At 36.1% G+C, this 12,861-nt stretch overlaps 1 protein-coding gene across 1 annotated transcript in view; it reads left to right on the forward strand.

The window, feature by feature from the left end:
- Positions 1 to 12,861, forward strand: part of LOC145678735 (C3 and PZP-like alpha-2-macroglobulin domain-containing protein 8) — a 1,617,316-nt gene that overhangs the window by 278,033 nt on the left and 1,326,422 nt on the right. The window contains exon 3 of the mRNA XM_081749186.1: positions 4,134 to 4,323. Within this exon, the coding sequence (XP_081605312.1) occupies positions 4,241 to 4,323 (83 nt within the window). The 5' untranslated portion in view covers positions 4,134 to 4,240. The remainder of the gene's footprint in view (positions 1 to 4,133; positions 4,324 to 12,861) is intronic.

Consider the following 12,861-nt stretch of genomic DNA (forward strand, 5'->3'; position numbering starts at 1 on the left):
TCTTCAAAGTAGGCACCTCCGGAACACACACATACAGTTGTTCCACCATTCCTGGAATTGCTGGAAACACCGATGGAAATCCTCTTTCGGTATCTTCCGAGTTCAGCCGTCGCGTTAGCTTTGATCTCCTCTGCAGTGGCGAAACGGGTACCTTTGAGTTCCATTTTCAGCTTTGGGAAGAGTCATACCATCCGATGGCACTAAACTGTTTTTAAGGCTATCAAAGTCTCTAAAGCAGATTTTTTTTTCAATATGCACATGAACTTGATGTTTGCGCGTTGTTCGATCTGTTAAATTGCACTAACTGATCACCCCCACACACTCCTCCCTTCACCTCTATATTGCCTATATTTAGGCTTACAAAGAGAGAGAGAAAGAGCAATATGTCAAGAATTATTCCCATCTGAGCTCATATTCTTCTATTGAGACCGAAAATAGAAAAAGGTTATTCAATTTCAGTTTACCATGTTGATTCGTATAATGCAAAAACAGAGATAGCAAAATCAGGTTTATTATAGATCAAGCGTCCCAAGAACAGGTTTATTATAGATCAAGCGTCCCAAGAACAGGTTTATTATAGATCAAGCGTCCCAAGAACAGGTTTATTATAGATCAAGCGTCCCAAGAACAGGTTTATTATAGATCAAGCGTCCCAAGAACAGGTTTATTATAGATCAAACGTCCCAGGAACAGGTTTCATTCCCAACCTTACTCCTCCATTCCAACCGGAAATAATAGTCTGGTTCCAATATAAATTATACCGCAGTTTGGAAACCTACTATTCGTAGTTTCTCAATATGAAACGAAAGTCACGTGTTAAGCTTTTAAATATCTGATCCACTCTCTACATTTTTTGATATCCCTAATTATTTATACATTTTTGCTATTTACCTATATCGGTATCTAAAGAAAAGTAAGTGCAATGTAGGGGAGGTACTTTTAACAGTTTTTCGTAGCTTATGATTGAAATTTACAACGATACTAATTCAGTATTTTATTGCGCGTCTTCCAAAGTATATCTTCGTTGAATATTATTTTCACGTCTGGGCCAGGGGCGTACCCACGGGGAATCTACCGTGTCCGGATCTCCTCAAAAACTTTCTAACTCACCATACATTTGTCTCCTTCTTGTTCACCTCAACCATAGGTTGGTGGGCAACATGGAAATTTTAAAACTTTTCTCTCGCTTGGGAGAACTGCTTTATACTTTAATAAGGCCTGTTCTTCGTAACTGCATCTATTTATTCTATGCTTGGTCTTCATCTTCCTGGTTTTCCTTCTGCCTTTCCCTCTATCAGCACAGTGAGCCAATCGGAGTGTCGAATAAAATGGCCAAGCATGCTGTTTCTTCTTTTTCCTATTATTTTCATGATCTGTCGTCCGTCATTAGCTTCCTTTAGTACGTCTTCATTCCTTTCCTTTCGGTCCATGATATGCGCAGTATTCTGCGCCAACACCACATTTCAAGTGCTTCCATCTGGGATATTTCAGCTTTTCTCAATGTCCACGTCTCTGATTCGTACAGCGCTACGCTCCATACCAGTGTCTTAATAAATCGTTTACGAACGTCCATACATTTGTACACTTTCTTAATAAAACTTCATTTGTTTAACATGGAAATGATTGATGTAGCATGAACAATTGATTTTACATTTTATCTGTTGACTACTAGTTCTCTTATGAAAACAATCTAGATCTATATTTTTTTTTCTGAAAATACAGGTATAAATATTTTACGATTACTTATTGTTTCTTCTAGTGCAAAATAATACCCGTTTAATCTACATAGACGTCGTGGCTTGTAGTATTAGCTCCTCCCCCTCACACACAACACACACACACACACACAAAAAGAAGAGACTTGGACTATTTCCAACGAAAATTTCTGGATGCGCCCCTGGTCTGGGTGTTGGTGGCTTGCATTGTGTGCCTTTAATTCTATTCTGCCCACTTTCTTGCTTAAGAATTAGTTTTTACATTGATCCGACTGAAATCTGTCGCACAATTTACACTAATATTATTGTAATCAGTGTTTCTTCCAGACGTGTTGTTTGGGGGGCACTGCCTTCCCGGAGCTCTGAGGATGCCCCCCAAAGGAGATCAAAATAATGTCTATAATATAATAATAAATAGAATAATACCAGCAGTGCCCCCCGGAATATTAAGTGTGCCCTCCCGGAACATTTTTTTTTTTTTTTTTTTGTTGAAAAAACGACTGGTTGCAATGCTTATGAACTGCTTTTATTCTTGTCTTTATTTTGGTGATAGATGTCGCACTCTTTTTAATATTGAATGTTTTGTTTTAAAATGCTCTTTTTGTTTCTATAGCTTTCAAACAGGTCCTTTAGTTTACCAATAACACATTAAATTCAATTCATGAAAATATATTGGTATCCCAATCGGTCTATTGAAATGCAACATCACTTCTGCCACTTCCCTCATACAATGGTTGTTTTATTAAATATAATAACGTAAACTTATGTTACATGGGAGAATTGTGTAACTATTGTGTATCACAGTTAGAGATTGTTTTCCAGTTGTAAAAAAAAAATACTTATAATATTGTATTTTTCAAATTATGTCACATTCGGGAAAATTCTTCGTTGTATTCGGAAATAAGTGTTTTTATGTTTTAGTTGAAAATGCGTTATTCGTCGTTTTACTTTATGCAATATTATAGTAGTTTCCCTAATTAAAATACTAGAAGTTTCTACCTAAATCCAGTCCTATTAGGGGATACTGTAGGTAAGTGATGGTGTCATATAAGTTTCTGGTAGAAAATATCATGTCTGTGGGGTTTTTCGGGGTACTTGTATTTTCTCCCACTTTCTCATTCCACGAAAGCCTAAAGGCCATTATCGTGAGACGTTAAACTACAAATTACATTTTATTTTAATCCTATATATGAGAAATCTTTCAGTTTAATGTTCCGCGATTATGTCCTTTAAGCTAAGGAAGACTATTATTAAGGCTAATGAATGACAATGGAAGATTTGGTGCAATGAGGAACTGGGAGTAAACGGGGCCATCCGGAGAAAACCGACTTACATGTTGTTGTCCACCACAAACTTACTTCGCCAAGTATCGAAGCAGGGACCTTACGCTCCAGAGGTAAGCGTTCTGCTACTGAGCTACCGTTCCCGCTATATATGGAATACAGTGGCGTATTTACGATTTTGTTTCGGGGAGGGCTTTGCTAACTTTCGAGGGGGGGGCTTTGCCTCAAAATGTGAAAATTCTGCAAGATATTTCATATACTATACTATAGTAAGATTTCGGGGGGGGGCTTAAGCCCGGAAGCCCCCTTAAATACGCCACTGATGAAATATATAACTCTCAATGTATATTAAAGGAATTGTCAAGTTAGTATTGTGAACGAATATTCGTAATAAATCTGTTATTGTCTTACGTTATTTGACAGTCAACCAGACAACTAGTTTAGGCATCGAATCAAATTCGATACCAACTTTGGATTACATAAGAATCACGGTCGAGTCCAGGATTTTCTGAGGAGTTGCACCAATAACCACCAGTACGTTTGAATTAAATTGGAATTTTGTATATGGCTTTTAGGCGACTGATGTGTGAATGAGGAAATGCCGTGGAAATGCTAAATGTCTGTTCTCGGCGAATCCTTTTCTTTCAACTTTTAGAAAATTGACTTAAACTATCGATTTTCCAAAAACTTTCGTTCGTTTTAAGCCCAAACGGAAACATCACAATAGAAATTTTCGGAAAGTGTTGCTATTTTCAGTACTAGCTTCTCATTTTAGGTAGTGTACATTTACAACGAAGGGAGGGTGCACGTGCGCCTTTGCACCTCCCCTAAATCCGGTCCTGATAAGAATGAAGACAAGCCCATTATTTTGAAGTTGCTAATCAATTTGTCGTTAACATTTTTCACCGAAGTTATTAATCTGTAAAGCAAGTGTTTACTTACATTAAAATACATATGATTTCCACAATTACTGATAGTTATACTTATTTTTTTTTAAAGAACTATGTGTGTAAGAATGTTGGAAAATGCTTGCACCCTTTTCGAATGATCTTTGTTTTAAAATGTTTACATTTTAAGAACCCTCTAGTATGTGTATTTACATTTAACTCTTCTTTTTCCTTTTCCTTCTTTCCAGCTCCTTTGTGAAGACACGGTAGAAGAAGATGGTGTGAAGTTCCGAAACGACAGTTTGTTCATCAAGTAAACGCTGACATTTTCCATCGCGTACATTTTGGAATAGAAATGGCTTCGAAAAAGCCTTTATTTTGTTTCTTTTTGTGCGCCTTTGTTTCATTTGTGTCTGCAGGCGCCGAGGAGTGTTCACGGTAAGTACTAACAATGTTTCGCTTTTAACAATGTTTATTCATTCTTTCTATCAACAATTACTGTCTCTTTTGCTACGATTCGTTGTCTAGAGAGGGCTCTATTTTTGGTATTTCTTACGATGGATACCGTTCGTATACAGAAGGACGGGTTTGGGCTGCTAAGTACGGGGAAAGTAATTCATAAACGTGCACAAGGGAATGTAGTGAGGCAAATTCCCCTAACTCTTCTCAAATCACGGTGTTAAAAGAAATCTTGCATTTTTACTTACGAAGATACTGCATGTATCCTAATTATATCTGATTCCAATGTCTTGATTCGAGCTCAGGTATGTGTTTATCTCGGTTTGGTGGCCAGAGTCAAGACTATATGTTATGTGTGATAGTATTTTGGATGTTAAGTTTTGTTTAGTGTAAAACAGGTCCGTATCCAGCCCAAAAATGTAGGGGGGCCCGACCCAACTATATTATAGTTAGTGATGTGAGGTGGAAAATTTTCCGCTATATTTTTCCGGAAAATTTTCCGTTCTAAAAAATATCAGTAATCAAGTAACAATTCCTCAGCAATCATAAAATTGGTTGAATTCGTGTACAGAAATGTAAAAATGTAAAAGATCGTTTAAAGAATCTGAAAATTTTCATCGCTTACACAATTTTCAGTACTATGTAGGAACAAGTTAAACCATTTTTCATGAATCGAAATATTTTCTGTCTTATATGGAAAAATTAAAGGACGTTTTATGAGTCGGAAAATTTTCATCATTTTGAAGCAAAAAGTAAAACAACTTTTTGTGCATCGGAAAGTTTTATTGCTCTGTAGAAACAAATGAAAGGAATTTTCATAGATCGGAAAATTTTCATCACGATGTAGAAACAAGTGGAAAAAACTTTTCATAAGCCGGAAAATTTTCGATATTATGTATAGTTATGTTAGATGGAAAATTTTCCACTATATTTAATTGCACATTCAGCTACAAAATTGAATTTCTGTAGAGGAAAGTTAGTCAACAACAAATTGTAATTTTCCAATTAGCTTTCGGGAACGGAAAATTTTCTATTATTTCAAGTTGGGAAGTAAATTTTACACAATGTTTCTCTCTCTCTCTTCATCTGCGAGCTCCTTCGTTCCTAAGCGGTTAGCATACGCGAATTTGGCATGGAAGACCTGGTTTCGATTCCCAGCGGGAGCTCATGTAGTTCGGATTTCACGTTAATCATATGGTCCCATCTTATATAGTCTCGCTGCTGAAAGGGACGTTAAACTCAAAATCAACTCAATTCAACTCCTCTCTCTCCCTCTCTCTCTCTCTCTCTCTCTCTCTCTCTCTCTGTGTGTGTGTGTGTGTGTGTGTATGCAAAGTGCAGAGAACATGAGTTCGTAGAGTACAAATATCCAATTCTATTATTTAAAATTTCAATTTATTAAAAGTCATGAATGTTTTCCGATTCACAAAAACATACTCCACTTATTCCTACATCGTTGTTTAGCCGTAAAATTTATTAGTAATAAATATTATCTTTAAAAGTTTCATGAAGTGAAAATCTAACAATTCTTCATTTCAAGAATGTTTCAAAAACTTCAATGCGTTCTTCCCTCAGAATCCACCTTTAATCTTACAATATTAGATTTAGTCAGTTTAATACGCATAAGACGGTTTTATCATAGCTTTACTACTTTTATAGATTTACATTCTGCAACATTTATAAATAAGTAGATATACATAATAGAGAGAGAAAAAAACACTATGTAAATTTTTACTTCCCAACTTGAAATATTAGAAAATTTTCTGGTTCCCAAAATCTAATTGGAATATTATAATTTGTTACTGTCTAATTTTCCACTATAGGAATTGTATATCTCAATGTGTAGTTAAATATAGTGGAAAGTTTTCCACCTAACATAACTATACATAATATCCAAAACTGAGTGGATTATGAAAAGTGTTTTCACTTGTTTCTACATCGTGATGAAAATTTTCCGATCTATGAAAATTCCTTTCACTTGTTTCTACAGAACAATAAAACTTTCCGATTCACAAAAAGGTGTTTTACTTTTTGCTTCAAAATGACGAAAATTTTCCGACTCATAAAAAGTTCTTCAATTTTTCCATACAAGACACAAAATATTTCGATTTATGAAACATTGTTTAACTTGTTCCTACATAGTACTGAAAATTGTGAGCCATGAACATTTCCAGATTCTTTAAACGATCTTTCACTTTTTAACATTTTTATGCATGATTTCAATCAATTTTATGAATACTGAGGAACTGTTACTTGATCACTGATATTTGTTAAGAACGGAAAATTTTCCGGAAAAATATAGAAGAAAATTTTCCACCTCACATCACGGCTAAACAACGATATAGGAGTACGTGGAGTATGTTTTTATGAATCGGACAATTTTCCGTTTCAAAATTTTCCGGAAAATTTTCATCACTGTACAGGACAGACAATTCTTCGATTCATGAAAAATTGTTTCACTTGTTCCTACATAGTACTGAAAATTGTCTGAGCCATGAAAATTTTCAGATTCTTTAAACGACCTTTCACTTTTTAACATTTCTATACATAATTTCATTCAATTTTATGAATGCTCAGGAACTGTTACTTGATCACTGATATTTATTAAGAACGGAAAATTTTCCGGAAAAATATAGAAGAAAATTTTTCACCTCACATCACGGCTAAACAACGATGTAGGAATAAGTGGAGTATGTTTTTATGAATCGGAAAATTTTCCAGAAAATTTTCCGTTTCAAAATTTTCCGGAAAATTTTCATCACTGATTATAGTCCATCACCATATTATAGTACATTTACAAGCCTACCGTGAAAATGTTAGGGGGGCCGCCCCCTAGTCACCCCGTGGATACGGGCCTGGTGCAAAATCATGGATAAATTCTACGAGCAGGAAAAGAGCTACGTGCTTAACGGTGTTGAGTACATTTCAACTTTCCCGGTTCTAGAGACCCACTGTGGAAGATAAGAGATCAGCAGATACTAGAGTTACTAGAGAGAGAGCTGCAGTCAGTGTTTCTTAAAGACATGTTTTCGGTAGGGTTGCCATCTGCCCATATTTTGTACGGACTGTTTGTATTTTTGGGTCAGTGTCCGTGTCCGTATCGTACAAAGCATGAAATAGAAAAATGTGCGTATTTGACAGGTTTTGGAGCTGCCCCCAAAATTTTTTGAGTCGGGAATCGCTAAAATATCGGGCGAAAAGAATTGTGTTTTCATCATGTAACTTACATTTTAGTTACTATTAATAAAGTAGGTTCAATCAAATGTGGCTCATTTTTCCATTACAAGGTTCTTTAGTTAGATTTAATATACCTAACTTAATTGCATGATTTATGTGTGTTAATGAAAAAATTAAACATGTTAGATTTCAATAGTGTTTTAAGTATTACAATAAACAATTGTGTAATAACCTTAAAAGGTGATTTTTAAGTAAGAAATTTCAAAATATTTATTCTGTGTTTGGGCGCCGTATCTTTGATGGCTCGTCATTTTAAGACTTGTCCGTATTTTGGGTCAAGGAAATATGGCAACCCTAGTTTTCGCGGGAGGGGACAATGTACCCCGGAGCTCTGAGAGTGCTCCCCCGGAGAGGCCAAAATAATACTTCTATAATATGATAATAAATAGAATAGCACCAGCAGTGCCCCCTGGAACATTTTTTCTGAAACACTGACAGTAGTCACTAGAGAGAGGAGACATCTAGTAATAGACGTGAGAGCTCGGTGTCAACACAACATGAACGGTCTACATAAGGAAATCAACTAATTTACAACAATATTAGATAACTACGTGCAAGACAGTGGCGTATTTAGGGCGGGCTTCCGGGCTTAAGCCCCCCCCCCCCGAAATCTTACTTACTACAATAAAGTATATGAAATATCTTGCAGAATTTTCGCATTTTCAAGCAACGCCCCCCCCCCCCCGAAAGTTAGGAAAGCTCTCCCGAAACAAAATATTAAATACGCCTTTCGTGCATACCTCAAGAATTAGTGTAGGCCCTACAAATGAAACTCAAATATATTTTGCGTGTACAAATAAACACAAAATCCTACAAATCAATTTGTTAGTTTCAAGAACATCATAGGCGTTCGTTCGTAGTGTGCACTCATGAACTTCTTTTATTTGCAGTTTCCCATAGTAAGCTGTGAAAAATATTACTGAGATACAATAACAATATTATAATAATACGCACACTTTTTTTTATGGTATCCTGAATTGAGGTTTCAATGTATAATTAACTCCAAAGGTGACTTGTAAACAAGGATCACGAAAATTTCTATACGTAAAACTTCATACATGTACACTCGTAATTTCAGAGGCTTTGTTGCAGCTGAGAACTTGCGTGAGTTGAAGACAATACGAAACAGCACTATTTTTAGATTTCTTCCCCAGGGGACTTTCAATACACAGGGGTCAAAAGTAGTACTGCAAAAATATTGGTAATCCACATTGATCATGTTATGACCTCGTGGAAATTTTTCCCTTGGGCCATTCTCTGAAATCATCACTAATCGAAATATTGCAATGCACAGTTGGTTCCAACTCCTAGTTTTCATATTCTCAGTTTAGAGCATTCAACTCGGTAGAGCGAGCAAACTTAGTGGTACGTGAGGAAAAGTAGGGTAATGTGCAGCGCACCGGAAGAAGTAGAGGTATAATATATGTAGAAAGCATGTTAGAACTTTTTCAATGTTGCACTTGTTACATGCGATAGTGTCTTTTACGTATATTAGTTGTTTTACCCAAGCCTTCGGTTTGTATTCAAGTTGACTACACGCCATCCACATATAATGACGTCAGGTAGGGGGAAGCATAGGTAACGATAACTCTAATCCTAACGACCTATTAGGAGCATGATTAACAGATTGAAGTGTCTTGCTTTTATAATAAGAATGAGCACTTTTCGTACGACTCTTTGTCATAGGCCGGAGTCCAGTATCCCTACTAGCCCGACCAGGGCTGATCTAGGGTAACAAAGGGTCGTCCGCCCCTTTCTTCCAGTGGCACAGGCCCCAGTGCTACAAAAGCTCGGTGAGAGAGTAAACTGAGAATCTTTCTACACTTCCCCTCAGGAGATCGCCTGGATCCGCCCTTGCTCGTGATTTCAATTTTTCCCCTAAAGCTCAGAGTTTAACTAACCCCTTGCGTTCTAGTGACAATCGTGTGGATATCATAACGTATTCCGTTGCAAAATGCCAGTGATATCTATGAGGATGTCATGAACACGTAACTTTTGTTACGTGTCGTATTAATCCTGGAGCTGATGAAATTTTTAGTGGATGTAAGGCACGAGTTAGTTCTTCTATTTCTCCTTAGGTGACAACACTTCACTGACAGAAAGGCAAAAAAAGGTTTTTTGTCTCAGTAGATGGCAGGTCTATGGGAGCCTTGTGTTTGTTTTGGCGATAAACGATGTGCAACTTCGATATTGTGTTTCGAGATCGGAGAAAGAAAAAAGAATTCTGATGTCCGATCAGTGTTGCCAATCTGAAGCAGCATAAAATCCTTTTAGGACATCAAAATTTCTCTTTTTCAGTTCAAATGTTCCACAATGCAAATATTTTTAATCAATAATGTGAATGTTATTCTCGCGTTTGTACAATAACTATGCCCTATATAGCGGTCTAGACTGTATTTTAACAGTACATGAAAACCCTGTACTACAACACGCACATAGGAAAAAGACACCTGGAACGTAAGGGGTTAATTTATATTTCATTCTGTGGTTTGTTGGTTCTCACACGGGTGCTTCAATACGAAAACAAAATTAACAAAAGTGCAGATACATTAGTTAACTAAGCTAAACTAGATGCAGTTAGAACTACATTTCAAATCATAACTTCATAAAACATACAATATTATAAACAAAACCGAATGCATAGCTAAACTCATTGTAGAAATGTACATTTTAAGGGAAGGAAATAAAGTACCTTTCCCTTATTAATAGTTAATTACTCCATATTTGAAGATTAGTAATTAATTAAATATTAATTAATAAACAGTTTGTTTGAAAGCGCACTCACTTTGTGTACTAATTAACAATTCTTTGTTACATGAAAGCTAAAGCGCTCTTTTGTGTGAGTAAACAAAGCTTAAAAACATCTTCATCTTCACAAAGGAATTCGCTTTTGTTTTAATTAAACTGTCTTCCGTTATGAAAGAGAAAGGATATATATATTAGTTTCCTTTTTCACAACAGTCTCTTGTGTTGATGCTTTCTACTGCGTTCTTATGTTCTTCACAGATTCAGGGTAAAAGTTTCCCAAAAACTGCATTTACGCACTAACTTTTTTTTCGCTTATCGTTAAAATTTTATATTAAATTGAATTATCTTGTATCTTTACATTCATACGAGGGAGGATCGGAAACTAAGGTGGTTATAAGACCGATATTTCTGCCGTTTCGTCGGTTATAGAAGAATGAGAAGTGTGCTGTAATCTAGTGCATGGAATTGGCAACTGTGCAGTGCTTCAGCTATCCGCCACCAACGGCGCTAGTTGCATGTAAACACAAATAGCGACTCGTTTGAAAAACTGGTGTCGCGAAGGAGTCCGCTCAGTTATTCGATTTCTGTCGGTGAAACACAAGCCTGTAGCCTGCCCAAAAATGTATGAGGGGCCCGGCTGAAGCTAGGAGGGCCCGATCCAACCGTATTGTAGTTCATCAGCATATTATAGTTAATTTACAAGCCTATCGTGAAAATTGTAGGGGGACGGCCCATCGAGACCACTCCTGGATACGGGCGTGGTGAAACATGTAACCGCGGATGAAATTCACTGGCAACTGGTAGAGGTTTACGGGAGAGACTGTAATGTCTAGTTAATATGTCGCAGAATGGTGTCAAAAGTTTGCGGTTGGTAGAGAGAACGTCACCGACGAGGAGTGCAGTTACCAACGCAGCACGGCATCAACAGATTTGAACATAGCTCGTGTAGAATGTTGATTTAGGACAACAGGAGGATCACATTACGGCATTTGATGGCTGACTTTGCGAATGTCGTTCGGAAGCGTTCGTCACATCGCTTTGCTTCAGATGAGAAAGTGAAAAACTTCGTTATAAAGTAGCTGAACACGCAAGCACAAGATTTTTACCAGGAGGAAATCTTAAAACTCATCCCACGATGCTACAAGTGCCTCAACCGATATGAAAACTATGTCGAAAAATAACCTAATGTATGTACTATGTGTTGGCTGTATTGGTTGTATGAAATAATATATACACATTTCACTGCAGGCTTTGTAACCTTACTTTCTAATCACTCCTCGAAAAATAGTCCTGATACAATACTTCTATCTGGTGTTCAACAAGATAATAAAGTGTATACGGGAATTTAGGGGTATTCTCACCAATATTTTAAAGGAATTATATTTACCAAAATGGCTTTATTTACGAGTTACATTTTTAAAATAAGGTCCGTTTTATAATAATAAAAGAACTTATATTTAAAGAACTTATTAAAGAATTTATTAAAGAACTTATTAAAGAACTTATATTTGAAGAACTTATGAAAATAAACACATTGCTGAACAAGACTGCACTTATTTAATATAAAAACACATTTACACGTGACGTTTCGAGCTTCTAGCCAAGATCCTCATCAGACATATATACTGAGTAACACAAAAAGCTACTATACACAATACGGCACTTGATGGCGTCTGCCGTCAAGTATATATACACAATTCATCTCCCTATCAGCTCTCTCATTGGCCCGTTCATACGGCCAATCAGAAGCATGGAAACCTATCTGAACTGACCAATGGGAAAACATTACATTCTACTAGAAAGAAAAAACAAGGAGCAATCATTGAATACATTAATTCACATACATTTTTCTGTATTTATCAATAATATTTCTCCATTCTTTATTAATGCTGATACCTTTTCTCCAATTCATTAAGTTTACATCCCCTTCCTTCTCTATCCACCAGACCTCTTTCCACTTTCTCAGCCACAACATTTTACCCGTTCCAGCACAATACCTTCTTCCCAGTTCACATCATGTCCTTTTTCTTTTACGTGTTTAAAGATTTTGTTATTTTCTATGCCATATTTCACATCACTTTTGTGTTGTTTAATTCTTTCTTTCAATAATTTCTCGTCTCCCCAATATATTTCATATCACAATTCTTACAATGTATACAATAAATGACACCTTTGTGATCTCTTTTTTTCTTTTTCCTTCCCTTTGCTTTTGACAATGTCCAACAACCAACAACCTTTTCTATACACCTTGACCCTTTGCTTTCTTAACATCTTTTTTTAAAATCTCGGTATCTTCTCCTAGCCCTACAATGCCTTTCCATATCCCCATTTTTACCTTTCCCAGAGACCACAGATGTTTTAACGATATCACTTTTATAACCATTCTCATACAGCTGTTCTTTAAAGATTTCCACATCCTCTTCTACATTTTTGTTACAAATTTTGGTAATTCTTTCTAACATATTTCTTATGAAATTAACTTTTGTGCTTTTATCTACATTAATTTTCTTATTACAATAAATACCAGCATTA

This window comes from Thermobia domestica, chromosome 2, assembly GCF_964235325.1.
Source record: "Thermobia domestica chromosome 2, izTheDome1.hap1.1, whole genome shotgun sequence".
NCBI classification, from domain to species: domain Eukaryota; kingdom Metazoa; phylum Arthropoda; class Insecta; order Zygentoma; family Lepismatidae; genus Thermobia; species Thermobia domestica.